We start from the raw sequence: 13829 nt of genomic DNA, 5'->3' as shown, positions 1-13829 counted from the left end.
GTATGTGTGTTTGTGCATGTGTGGGCATTTGTGTATGTGTGTGTCTGTATCCATGTGTCTGTATGTCTGTGTGTTTTATGTGTTTGTGTCTGTGTACATTTGTATGTGTTTGTGCATGTTTGTGTGTGTTTGCGTGAGTGTGTATGTGCATTTGCATGTGCGTGTATATGCATGTTTGTGTCTGTGTGTGCATGTGTTTATGTTTGTGTATGTGTGTGTGTGTGTGTGTGTGTGTGTGTATGCATGTTTGTGCTTGTTTGTTTTTCTCTGTGTTTTTGATAGTGTGTATGTGTGTGCGTTTCTGCATGTGTGTTTGTGTGTGTACTGTTTGTGTGCAGTAAGTGTGTGTGACTGTGTGCTTGTGCGTATGTTTGTGTGTGTGCATGTGTGTTTCTGTGTCTGTCGATGTGCATTTATATGCGTGTGTGTTTGTGTCTGTGTGCATCTGTTTGTGTGTGTGTGTGTGTTTGTCTCTGTGTGTTTATGCGTCTGTATGTGAGTTTTTCCTTGTTTGTTTGTGTTTTTTTCTCTATGTGTGTGCATATGTGTGTGTGTGTGTTTGTGCACGTGTGTGTGTGTGTGTGTGTGTGTTTGCTGGTCTCATTAAAGCAGCCCTCGATTCATCTGAAACCCGGAGGCAGTGGATAAGATGCATCCAAACACATCCGTGATTATGTTTCAAGACAAAACATCTCCTGTCTGTGTGTGTGCATGCTCGAGTATGTGTGTGTGTGTGTGTGTGTGTGCACGCAGGACTCTTTTCTTATAAAGCTTCACAATCAGAGCTCAATAAATCCAGTACATGAGTAAATGTTTGCAAACTGGGTCATCTGTATGTGTGTGTGTGTGTGCGTGTGTGTGTGTGTGTGTGTGTGTAGCAGTATATATTGAGAGAAAACTTGTTTACAGAGAGAATCAGAAGAGAGTCTAAGTTTAAACTCAGCGTTGTGTAGGACTGATTTGCATTTCTGCTGACACGACACACACACACACACACACACACACACACACTGAATGTAAACACATGATAATAAGTGTGTGTGCTGTGAGTGGAGTGTTCACCTGGATGAACTATGGTCTCGTGTTGGATTTGATCATTTACTCAAAGCTCTTTAGCGTCTGTTCAACAAAACATTCCTCTGCATGACACTCAACAGATACCGTAGTGAATCTGTAGTATAATGCAGATTGGAAGGCGGCACGCTGGCTCAGTGGTTAGCATTGTGGCCTGACAGCAAGAAGGTCGCTGGTTCGAGTCCCGACTGGGTCAGTTGGCATTTCTGTGTGGAGTTTGCATGTTTTACCCGTGTTGGCGTGGGTTTCTCCAGGTGCTCCGGTTTCCCCCACAGTCCAAACACATGTGCTATAGGGGAATTGATGAACTAAATTGGCCGTAGTGTATGAGTGTGTAAATGAGTGTGTATGGATGTTTCCCAGTACTGGGTTTCAGCTGGAAGGGCATCCGCTGTCTAAAACATATGCTGGAATAGTTGGTGGTTCATTTCACTGTGGCGACCCCTAATGAATAAGGGCCTGAGCTGAAGGAAAATGAATGAATGACGCAGCTGGAGTAAGGGGCTGTTCACACAGAATGATTATCTCCTCTCCGATGCGCTACTTTTGCATTGTTTTTCCCAATTTGCATACTCTCCTTCCTAAATAGTATTGGAAAATGGAATGAGTGTGTCCCAAACATACCTGCCAACATATTGTCTCTGAAAAACCAGGAGAGCTGGGGGAGTGGGTGAGGTGGAGTGGAATGGTGGGGATATCTAGGAGTCAGGGGCAGGGCCGGCGCGTCCATAGAGGCGACCTGGGCGGCAGAATAGAGTCACTATTCTAGGTCACTTTCACTTTAGGGTTGAGGGCGGCATGAACTGGTCACTTTTGCTTTCCCTTTAGGGTTGAGGGTGGCAGCACATTCCTGAGCCAGATCACCACACGGGCTCAGGAATACTGCAGCAAAGCTTTGTCAAGTACCACAATACAGAGTTGCATCCACAAATGCCAGTCAAATCTGTACTGTGCCAAAAGGAAGCCCTATGTTAACAGTGTCCGGAAGCACTATCGACTTCTTTGGGTTCAGAGGTGTCTGGGATGGACCATCACATGGTGGAGACGTCTCCTGGGGTCAGATTAATCAGTATTTCAGGTGTTTTTAAGGGGAAATGGACGCCGTGTGCTCCGGACCAAAGAAGAAAAGGATCAACGTTACCAGCAACAAGTCCAAAAGCCAGGGTCTGTCATGGTATGGGGTTGTGTCAGTGCCCTTGGCAAAGGTAACCTGCACTTCTGTGATGCACCGTTAATGCTGAACTACAGAGATTCTGGAGCTCAATATGCTGCCTTCAAGACAAAACCCCATTCTGCACACATTACAGCGTACTGCTGCGGAGGAAGAGGATACTGGTACTGGACTGACCTGCCCGCAGTCCCGACCTGGTTCTAATAGAGAATGTGTGGCGCATTTTGAATCACACAATGCAGCAACGAGGACTGTACTGTTGCCTACCTGAAGACTTGTTTGCAGGAAGAATGGGACAAAACGACAGCTGAAACATTTCATCACTTGGTGTCTTCAGGCCCTAAACATCTTTAAGTGTTGTGAAACGTAACGGCAACATTACAAAGTGCTAAATGCTTTACTGATGCTACTTTAAAATGTGTTGCAATAAACAAAAGTTATATTTTTAAAATAAATCTTGATCGTTGAGTCTTTAATAACATTGTTATTTGTGTGTGAACTGCCCCTTCAGTGCCCCCAGTCTGACCTGTGTGTGTGTGTGTGTGTGTGTGTGTGTGTGTGTGTGTGTCGGTCTGACCTGTGGTGGCGGCAGACCCCCGGCTCCAGGTGGGCAGTCGGGCAGCATGAAGCTGCGCTCTGCGGTGCTGCACTGGCAGGCGGGAGACGGGTTCTGCATAGTCCAGTTTCCTTTATCAAAGATATCACTGATGGACGGATCCACAGCAGGAGTGAACCAATTAGTGGAACCAGTAGAGACACACGGTAACTTACTGGAGGAGGAAACACACACACACACACACACACACACACACACACTTGACCAACCAGAGGAACAAAACAGAGGCACATGGAAAACTTTTGAGTGTGTGTTTGTGTTTGTTGTGTGTTATAGAGAGCATCTGCATGCATGAGAGTGTATGTGTGCGCATGATTGTGTGTATTTGTTTTATGTGTGTGTGTTGCTCACGGTATGGGGTTTGTGCTCATGCAGCGAGTCCCAAATCCTGGTGAATTGAGCAAAGCGTTCGTCACCTTCTCCACCTGAACCACTCCAGGACCATCAAAACTACAACACACACACACACACACACACACACACACACACACACACACACACACACACACACACACACACACACACACACACACACACACCCAAACACACCCAAACACACCCAAACACACACACACACACACACACACACATACACATACACACACACACACACACACGCGCGCACACATACACACACACACACACATCACATACACACACAACACACACGCAAACACACAGCCAAAATGATTAGAATTATAGATTTATATAAAGAATTAAAGTAAAACAATAATATCCATAATAACATACAAATAAACAAGAATGAATGAATGAATGAATGGATGAATGAATGAATTAATGTAATGTAATGTAATGTAATGTGTATTTATATAGTGCATTTATTGTGTATGGCCATACACCCCAAGCGCTTTACAATCATGAGGGGGGGTCTCTCCACACTACCACCAATGTGCAGCACCCACTTGGATGATGCGACAGCTGCCACAGGACAACGGCGCCAGTGCGCTCACCACACACCAGCTATTGGTGGAGAGGAAAGACAGTGATGGAGCCAGTTCAGTGAGAGGGGATGATTGGGAGGCCATGATCATAAGGGCCGATAGAGGGACTTTGGCCAGGACACCGGGGTTACACCCCTGCTCTTTCACGAGAAGTGCCATGGGATTTTTAATGACCACAGAGAGTCTGGACCTCGGTTTAACCTCTCATCCGAAAGACGGCGCCCACTGACAGTATAGTGTCCCCTTCACTTTTACTGGGGCATTAGGACTCACACAGACCACAGGTTGAGCGCCCCCTGCTGGCCTCACTAACACCACTTCCAACAGCAACCTAGTGTTCCCTAGTGGTCTCCCATCCAGGTACTGACCAGGCTCAGCCCTGCTTAGCTTCAGTGAGTAACCGGTCTTGGGCTGCAGGGTGATGTGGCTGTGGCTAATGAATGGATGAATGAATGGATGAATGAATGAATGTATGGATGAATGAATGAATGTATGCATGAATGGATGAACAAATGAATGAATAAATGAATGAATGGATAAATGAATGAATGTATGGATGAATGAATGAATGAATGAATGTGTGTATGTATGTATGTATGTATGTATGTATGTATGTATGTATGTATGTATGTGTGTAAATATGGATGGATGGATAAATGAATGAATGGATGAATAAATGAATGAATAAATGAATGAATGGATGGATAAATGAATGAATGTATGGATGAATAAATGAATTTATGTATGTATGTGTGTATGTATGTATGTATGGATGGATGAATGAATGGATAAATGAATGAATGTATGGATGAATGAATGCATGGATGAATAAATGAATGAATGTATGTATGGATGAATGAATGTATGGATGAATAAATAAATGAATGAATGAACGAATGGATGAATGAATAAATGTATGGATGAATGAATGAATGAATGAATGGATGGATGAATGAATAAATGTATGGATGAATGAATGAATGAATAAATGAATGAATGAATGAATGAATGAATGAATGTATGTATGGATGAATGAATGTATGGATGAATAAATAAATGAACGAATGAATGGATGAATGAATAAATGTATGGATGAATGAATGAATGGATGAATGAATGAATGGATGAATGAATAAATGTATGGATGAATGAATGAATGAATGAATGAATGAATGAATGAATGAATGAATGGATGGATGAATGAATAAATGTATGGATGAATGAATGAATAAATGAATCAATGAATGAATGAATGAATGAATGAATGAGCACCTGTAGAAGGTGTTCTGCGGAGCTCCATACATCCAGGGCTGAAGCTCCAGACTGGGATATTCATTAAACGGAGGAACAATCAGAGAGAAAATCAGAGCCAAACACACGAAGAACGCCGGCATCACCACCTGATACAAAACACACACACACACACACACACACACACACACACACACACACACACACATACACACATATTTTATAATTCTAAACATAGCTTTCTATCAGGGTACACACAATGGCGCTTCAAGTTGGTGTCTGTCTGCAGCGCCCAACCACGACTCAGGACTCGACTATTTCTGCCGCGCCATCTAAATAGTTTCATTTTAAATAACATGCGAATGTGTGCATCTGGTGTGCTGTGTCGCAGCTCTGAGCGGCGCATCCGGTGCCTCGGTCAAAGTTATTTCAGTGTGCGTGGTTATTAGTCTCGGTGTACATGCTCAGAACTTTAAACTAGCACACAGTTGGCTGTAAAACTATACAAAGACACTAATGATTGTGTACTCTCTGCTTGGTCTGTGTCTTGAATGCTGGTCCTCCCACTCATGTTGCTTCTCTCTGTCTACCTGTGTGTTGCCAAACACAGAGCAGGGGAGCTCTTGGCCCCCTTGTTACATTGGGCAGGAAGTCGAAACCAATTTTCATGTGAAGTAACACGCCCCTAAAACAGCAAGCTGTGTACACAGCCCTAAAATAACACCATTAACACATTATAATAAACAAATCTGAGCTGTGTTTTGAACTGAACCTAAACTGGCCCACTCAGAACAATCATAATATTCATTCATTCATTCATTTTCTTGTCGGCTTAGTCCCTTATTTAATCTGGGGTCGCCACAGCGGAATCAACCACCAACTTATCCAGCAAGTTTTTTACGCAGTGGATGCCCTTCCAGCTGCAACCCATCTCTGGGAAACATCCACACACACACTCATACACTACGGACAATTTAGCCTAACCAGTTCACCTTTACAGCATGTGTTTGGACTGTGGGGGAAACCGGAGCACCCGGAGGAAACCCACACGAGCGCAGGGAGAACATGCAAACTCCACACAGAAACGCCAACTGAGCCGAGGCTTGAACCAGCGACCTTCTTGCTGTGAGGCGACAGCACTACCTACTGCGCCACTGATTCGCCCCATAATATTCATATTAAACCTTAAAACAATATGTGCCCTTTAACTAACTTAAGTTTGGAAGAAATGAAGCATAAATAAACAATGACACCATTCTTCAGTTTTGGGTGAACTACCCCTTTAAAATGCATGGATCTTGCTTGCTCGACATGCAGATTTCCGTGCACGTTGATTTTATTTCCCTGACTTGATCTCTCTCTCGCTCTCTGGCAGACGAGTGTCATGTGCTTGTGTTGGCGTAGTTAAATGTGTAAAAGGGTTCGATTAAACACTTTTCAAAAACTGGCACCGTCACCCCTCATTCCCGGCATAATTAATTTCTCTCTATTCTTCCCCTCTGCTATCTCTCCAAATGTTCTCCTTTCATTTTCCAGCCCTCTGCTGACAGACGGAGCGAAACCAGCGCACACAAAACCCCCTCGACACGGCTTCACTCCAGCTGATTAATTACACTCCATGATTGTCCAATTAATTCAAACACCCAATTCAAACACGCTCTCTGTTTACACTGAGGAGAAATGTAAATGCGCCGGAGACGGAGAACGCATCGGGAATAATGAAGGAGAAAACAATGGAACATCTTTCCCCTTGAGAAAAGCAGGGCGCCGTGCACAAGCCAACGCAGAAAAATAAATAAAAAAGCACCATTTTATTTGACCACCGGCCGAGAACACCACATAGGCTGTACTTACTGTACACTCTGCATCCATAAACCCGGTGGTGGTAGCACATACAAGTTTGCAGCTGGAACACTGCATGCATATTCATGAGACTTATTTTTTAACAAGATGAGCCGGTGCATTTGGTGTTCAACAGTTTTGCTTGGATTCACGCTGCAGCTCTGACCTACCCGAACCAATTAAACATATTAAATGCACACAGCTGCAGAATGGAAAACAGAGAGAAGGAGACTTCAAGGAAGAAAAGCGAAGTGTGTGTGTGTGTGTGTGTTGATGAGTCTGGTGGTTTTACCTGAGCTATAATTCCCTTCCGGCTTCTGCGAGCATGGTGGAATCGCTTGATAAAGAGAGCTAGAAACTGCTGTCTGATCAGTGACCAGCCGTTGATGACATCTGATCCTTTACCATTCGCACACATGGGCCGGTGCGTGTCTGTAACAAACAAACATTTCACATGGTGCTTGATTGTTCCAGAAATTATTTTGCAGATCCTGTGAATATTACAAAAAACTCACACCTACAATATCCTGTTATGCTCTATCACTGTTACAATCACCCAGCGTTATAGTAATCACTCATGTTACAGTCTCACTATTGTTACAGTCACTTCAATGTTACAGCCGCACTACTGTTACAGTTGCCTCAACATTACAATCACACTACTTTTACAGTCATTTCAGTGCTAAAATCACAATACTTTTACAGTCATGTCAATGTTAGTCGCGCTACTGTTACAGTCGCATCAATGTTACAGTCACACTACTGTTACAGTCACGTCAATGTTACAGTTGCACTACTGTTACAGTCAGCTCAATGTTAGTCGCACTACTGTTACAGTCGCATCAATGTTACAGTCACACTACTGTTACAGTCACGTCAATGTTACAGTTGCACTACTGTTACAGTCAGCTCAATGTTAGTCGCACTACTGTTACAGTCACGTCAATGTTACAGTCGCACTACTGTTACAGTTGCCTCAACATTACAATCACAGTACTTTTACAGTCGCCTCCATGTTACAGTCACACTACTGTTACAGTCATCTCAGTGCTAAAATCACAATACTTTTACAGTCGCGTCAATGTTACAGTCGGACTGATAAAGTTGCCTCAATGTTATAGTCGCACTACTGTTACAGTCGTGTCAATGTTACAGCCGCACTACTGTTACAGTCAGCTCAATGTTAGTCGCACTACTGTTACAGTCACTTCAATGTTACAGTCGCACTACTGTTACAGTCACTTCAATGTTACAGTCACACTACTGTTACAGTCGCATCAATGTTACAGTCACACTACTTTTACAGTCATTTCAGTGCTAAAATCACAATACTTTTACAGTCATGTCAATGTTAGTCGCGCTACTGTTACAGTCGCATCAATGTTACAGTCACACTACTGTTACAGTCACGTCAATGTTACAGTTGCACTACTGTTACAGTCAGCTCAATGTTAGTCGCACTACTGTTACAGTCACGTCAATGTTACAGTCGCACTACTGTTACAGTTGCCTCAACATTACAATCACAATACTTTTACAGTTGCCTCCATGTTACAGTCACACTACTGTTACAGTTGTCTCAGTGCTAAAATCACAATACTTTTACAGTCGCGTCAATGTTACAGTCGCACTGATAAAGTTGCCTCAACATTACAATCACAATACTTTTACAGTCGCCTCCATGTGACAGTCACACTACTGTTACAGTCAGCTCAATGTTACAGCCGCATTACTGTTACAGTCGCATCAATGTTACAGTCACACTACTGTTACAGTCACGTCAATGTTACAGTCGCACTACTGTTACAGTTGCCTCAACATTACAATCACAATACTTTTACAGTTGCCTCCATGTTACAGTCACACTACTGTTACAGTTGTCTCAGTGCTAAAATCACAATACTTTTACAGTCGCGTCAATGTTACAGTCGCACTGATAAAGTTGCCTCAACATTACAATCACAATACTTTTACAGTCGCCTCCATGTGACAGTCACACTACTGTTACAGTCAGCTCAATGTTACAGCCGCATTACTGTTACAGTCGCATCAATGTTACAGTCACACTACTGTTACAGTCGCATCAATGTTACAGTCGCACTACTGTTACAGTTGCCTCAACATTACAATCACACTACTTTTACAGTCGCCTCCATGTTACAGTCAGACTACTGTTACAGTCGTCTCAGTGCTAAAATCACAATACTTTTACAGTCGCGTCAATGTTAGTCGCACTACTGTTACAGTCGCATCAATGTTACAGACACACTACTGTTACAGTCAGGTCAATGTTACAGTCGCACTACTGTTACAGTCGCCTCCATGTTACAGTCACACTACTGTTACAGTCGCAACAATGTTACAGTCACACTACTGTTACAGTTGTCTCAGTGCTAAAATCACAATACTTTTACAGTCGCCTCCATGTTACAGTCACACTACTGTTACAGTCGCATCAATGTTACAGTCGCACTACTGTTACAGTTGCCTCAACATTACAATCACAATACTTTTACAGTCGCCTCCATGTTACAGTCAGACTACTGTTACAGTCGTCTCAGTGCTAAAATCACAATACTTTTACAGTCGTGTCAATGTTAGTCGCACTACTGTTACAGTCGCATCAATGTTACAGACACACTACTGTTACAGTCAGGTCAATGTTACAGTCGCACTACTGTTACAGTCGCCTCCATGTTACAGTCACACTACTGTTACAGTTGTCTCAGTGCTAAAATCACAATACTGTTGCAGTCATCTCAATGTTACAGTCACACTACTGTTACAGTCAGCTCAATGTTAGTCGCATTACTGTTACAGTCAAGTCAATGTTACAGCCGCACTACTGTTACAGTTGCCTCAACATTACAATCACACTACTTTTACAGTCGCCTCCATGTTACAGTCACACTACTGTTACAGTTGTCTCAGTGCTAAAATCACAATACTTTTACAGTCGCGTCAATGTTACAGTCGCACTGATAAAGTTGCCTCAACATTACAATCACAATACTTTTACAGTCGCCTCCATGTGACAGTCACACTACTGTTACAGTCAGCTCAATGTTACAGCCGCATTACTGTTACAGTCGCATCAATGTTACAGTCACACTACTGTTACAGTCGCATCAATGTTACAGTCGCACTACTGTTACAGTTGCCTCAACATTACAATCACACTACTTTTACAGTCGCCTCCATGTTACAGTCAGACTACTGTTACAGTCGTCTCAGTGCTAAAATCACAATACTTTTACAGTCGCGTCAATGTTAGTCGCACTACTGTTACAGTCGCATCAATGTTACAGACACACTACTGTTACAGTCAGGTCAATGTTACAGTCGCACTACTGTTACAGTCGCCTCCATGTTACAGTCACACTACTGTTACAGTCGCAACAATGTTACAGTCACACTACTGTTACAGTTGTCTCAGTGCTAAAATCACAATACTTTTACAGTCGCCTCCATGTTACAGTCACACTACTGTTACAGTCGCATCAATGTTACAGTCGCACTACTGTTACAGTTGCCTCAACATTACAATCACAATACTTTTACAGTCGCCTCCATGTTACAGTCAGACTACTGTTACAGTCGTCTCAGTGCTAAAATCACAATACTTTTACAGTCGTGTCAATGTTAGTCGCACTACTGTTACAGTCGCATCAATGTTACAGACACACTACTGTTACAGTCAGGTCAATGTTACAGTCGCACTACTGTTACAGTCGCCTCCATGTTACAGTCACACTACTGTTACAGTTGTCTCAGTGCTAAAATCACAATACTGTTGCAGTCATCTCAATGTTACAGTCACACTACTGTTACAGTCAGCTCAATGTTAGTCGCATTACTGTTACAGTCAAGTCAATGTTACAGCCGCACTACTGTTACAGTTGCCTCAACATTACAATCACACTACTTTTACAGTCGCCTCCATGTTACAGTCACACTACTGTTACAGTCATCTCAATGTTACAGTTGCACTACTGTTACAGTCACGTCAATGTTACAGTCGCACTGCTGTTACAGTCGCATCAATGTTACAGTCGCACTACTGTTACAGTCATCTCAATGTTACAGTTGCACTACTGTTACAGTCACGTCAATGTTACAGTCGCACTGCTGTTACAGTCGCATCAATGTTACAGTCGCACTACTGTTAGTCTCCTCAATGTTACAGTCACACTATTATTAAGGTTGCCTCAATTTTATAGTTGCAATACTGTTACAGTCAGCTGAATGTTACAGTCGCACTACTGTTACAGTCTCCTCAATGTTACAGCCACCCTACTGTTACAGTCTCCTCAATGTTACAGTTGTCTCAATGTTAACGTCGCACTATTGTTACAGTCACACAACTGTTACAGTCGCCTCACTGTTACAGATGCACTACTATTACAGTCACCTCAATGTTACAGTCGCCTCAAAGTTACAGTCATTACGTTCATGTTTGTGCATTATTGCATTGCTAATCGGAAAAAAAATTCAGCACTAGCATTCATTTGAAGCTCAGTATCCCAATAATAAACCCTGAGGAAACAGATAAAAGTTTACAGCTGGAATACTGGACGCACATTCATGAGCTCACAGATTAACAAACATTTATTTTGGGCTTTTGAATTTGAAGTTAAACAGTCCAAATCCATATATTAAAGATAATTCACATTTTCATATGCAAATAATGGAAGAACTTTTACTTACCCTCAACACGACTAGCGAATCTAACCTTCGCCTCTGTTCCAAAACAAAGAAAGCGGTCAAATTACACAGTCATCCATTTTTCAAGAGATGGGTTTTAAAACAACCAATGGCCTGCTGTGTTTATTCCACGCGCATATATAAATGATATTTGTGTCAGTTTATGTTTGCTCGTACCATTTTTCACAGTTTTTGCATCTCTGCATTCCAGCGCTGAGCTGATACTCTGCTTTCCTGATATCCTTGAGCTGCTTCTGGGCTTTTGTTTGGGCTTATCTGCGAGACATTAACACAAACGCACACGCACACGCACACACACACACACACACACACACACACACACACACACACACACACACACACACACACACACACACAGCAGAGGTTATTCTGGAGAAGTACTTTCAGCTTATTCATCTGGCCTGTTCTTATCTAAGAGAGCGTTAACACATATACACACACACACACTCTAAGGTGAGACAGGAGAGCACAACCGCAACACTTCATCTCGCTCTTATTGGAGTGGCTTGTTCTTATCAGAAACCAAGTGTAAGGCCCTTAAACAGACCGTATATCCTTCTGAAGGATCCCTTGTTGGAAACAAGAGCTTTGCGTTTATTTTTAACAAGATCCTTCATTATTTCAATCTGATCTGAGCCGTTTGAGTGGCACGATTTCAGCACGGCTGTTTTATAAAACTCTCAATATTTTGGACAGCTTTGCAAAGTGTTTCTGAGAGACACTTTTATTAATTGTATCCGACTAAACATGAAACTCACAGCTAATTTAAGTAGTGCATGCTTTTAGGACTACATTTAACACCTTTGTATTTAAATTTGCATTCGCAGTTTTAATATAAACTAGGGTGACACGGTGGCTCAGTGGTTAGCACTGTGGCCTCACAGCAAGAAGGTTGCTGATTCAAGTCCCGGCTGGGTAAGTCGGCGTTTGTGTGTGGAGTTTGCATGTTCACCCTGTGTTGGCGCTATAGGGTAATTTATGAACTACATTAGCTGTAGTGTATGTGTGTGAATGAGTGTGTATGGGTGTTTTCCAGTACTGGGTTGCTGCTGGAAGGGCATCCGCCGTGTACAACTTATGCTGGAATAGTTGGCGGTTCATTCTGCTGTGCTGACCCCTGGGACTAAGCCGAAGGAAAATGAATGATCGAATAATATGAACTAATGTGATGCATATCTGCTAGTTACACATAAACAATACTGATTTCTAGATTGGGGAAGTTTGTAGTGCAGATAATTATCAAGTACTGTATTTGAAGACATTTTAATTTGAGTTAAATAAAGATTTTTATTATGATTACACAGTTTTAATATGAACTAATACACTCAATGCGATGCATATTTGTGATGCATACTGTCAAGTCAAACTAATATAGAAGGAGAAAAAAAAAATCCATCCGCCAGTCGGAGGGAGAGGCGGAAGGACATGCAGTAGTTCGGCATTCACGTAAGGAAAAAGGAAACTGAAACCTAACCAGAACAGAATCTCCGCCAAAGCCGAATCTCCGCCAAAATTGAGAAAGAAAGTGCACAACAGTTAAAAAACCATCATCAAGTCCTGGAGTGGCAGCCGGTGAAAACTTTACTTTGGTTATTGCATGAAAATCGTGACTGTCATGTCAGTATTTGAGGGCAAATCAACCGTGAAGCAGCATCTGAGTTCAAGTTCGGCACAGAGGAAAAGGTTGCTCCAACAGTGCTTATCTGCCCGCTGCTTAATTATTTCAAGATACAAATAGTTATTTGCAAACTAGAAGATGATATGAAGCAGAAATGTATAGTTTTGGTTATTTTGATCATCATTTGAGTGCTATCTGACTGACGTTAAGATGTTAATTTTCCTCCGTGATTCATATGCATGCATGAGCAGATCACGTGCACATAAGCTGATTGCTGCAGTAGCAAAATTAATCGCATTTCATTTATATGTCTTAAAACTAAATATTTAAGTTCAGTATATTAAACTGTACTGTTGATTGTGCTTTAACAAGTGTTAATTCAGTATAATATTTGAAATACTGTGTGAAAAATCAGACAAAATTCACAAATGTTTGTATATATATGTTTATTTGCAATTTAATTACATATGTTGTATTTTTGTTTATTTTAAAGGTTATTCACCTTTCAACTTTCTACTTTCAACTTTCCACCGTTATACTTTTTACCTGCCTTTCTGCTGCATTTATGAT

General features: G+C 42.0%; 1 protein-coding gene across 2 annotated transcripts in view; it reads right to left on the bottom strand.

Moving 5' to 3' along the window:
• LOC101883122 (phospholipid-transporting ATPase ABCA1) overlaps window positions 1-13829 on the bottom strand; it is a 157656-nt gene that overhangs the window by 24853 nt on the left and 118974 nt on the right. For both annotated transcript variants that reach the window (XM_073907702.1, XM_073907701.1), the window contains exons 27-32: window positions 11798-11896; window positions 11624-11656; window positions 7209-7348; window positions 5096-5223; window positions 3213-3311; window positions 2823-3015 (exon numbers count right to left, since the gene is read on the bottom strand). In XM_073907702.1, coding sequence (XP_073763803.1) covers window positions 2823-3015; window positions 3213-3311; window positions 5096-5223; window positions 7209-7348; window positions 11624-11656; window positions 11798-11896 — 692 coding nt within the window. The remainder of the gene's footprint in view (window positions 1-2822; window positions 3016-3212; window positions 3312-5095; window positions 5224-7208; window positions 7349-11623; window positions 11657-11797; window positions 11897-13829) is intronic.

The sequence above is a fragment of the Danio rerio genome, chromosome 7, assembly GCF_049306965.1.
Source record: "Danio rerio strain Tuebingen ecotype United States chromosome 7, GRCz12tu, whole genome shotgun sequence".
Taxonomy (NCBI): Eukaryota; Metazoa; Chordata; class Actinopteri; order Cypriniformes; family Danionidae; genus Danio; species Danio rerio.
This window is presented reverse-complemented; position numbering and strand designations above follow the sequence as displayed.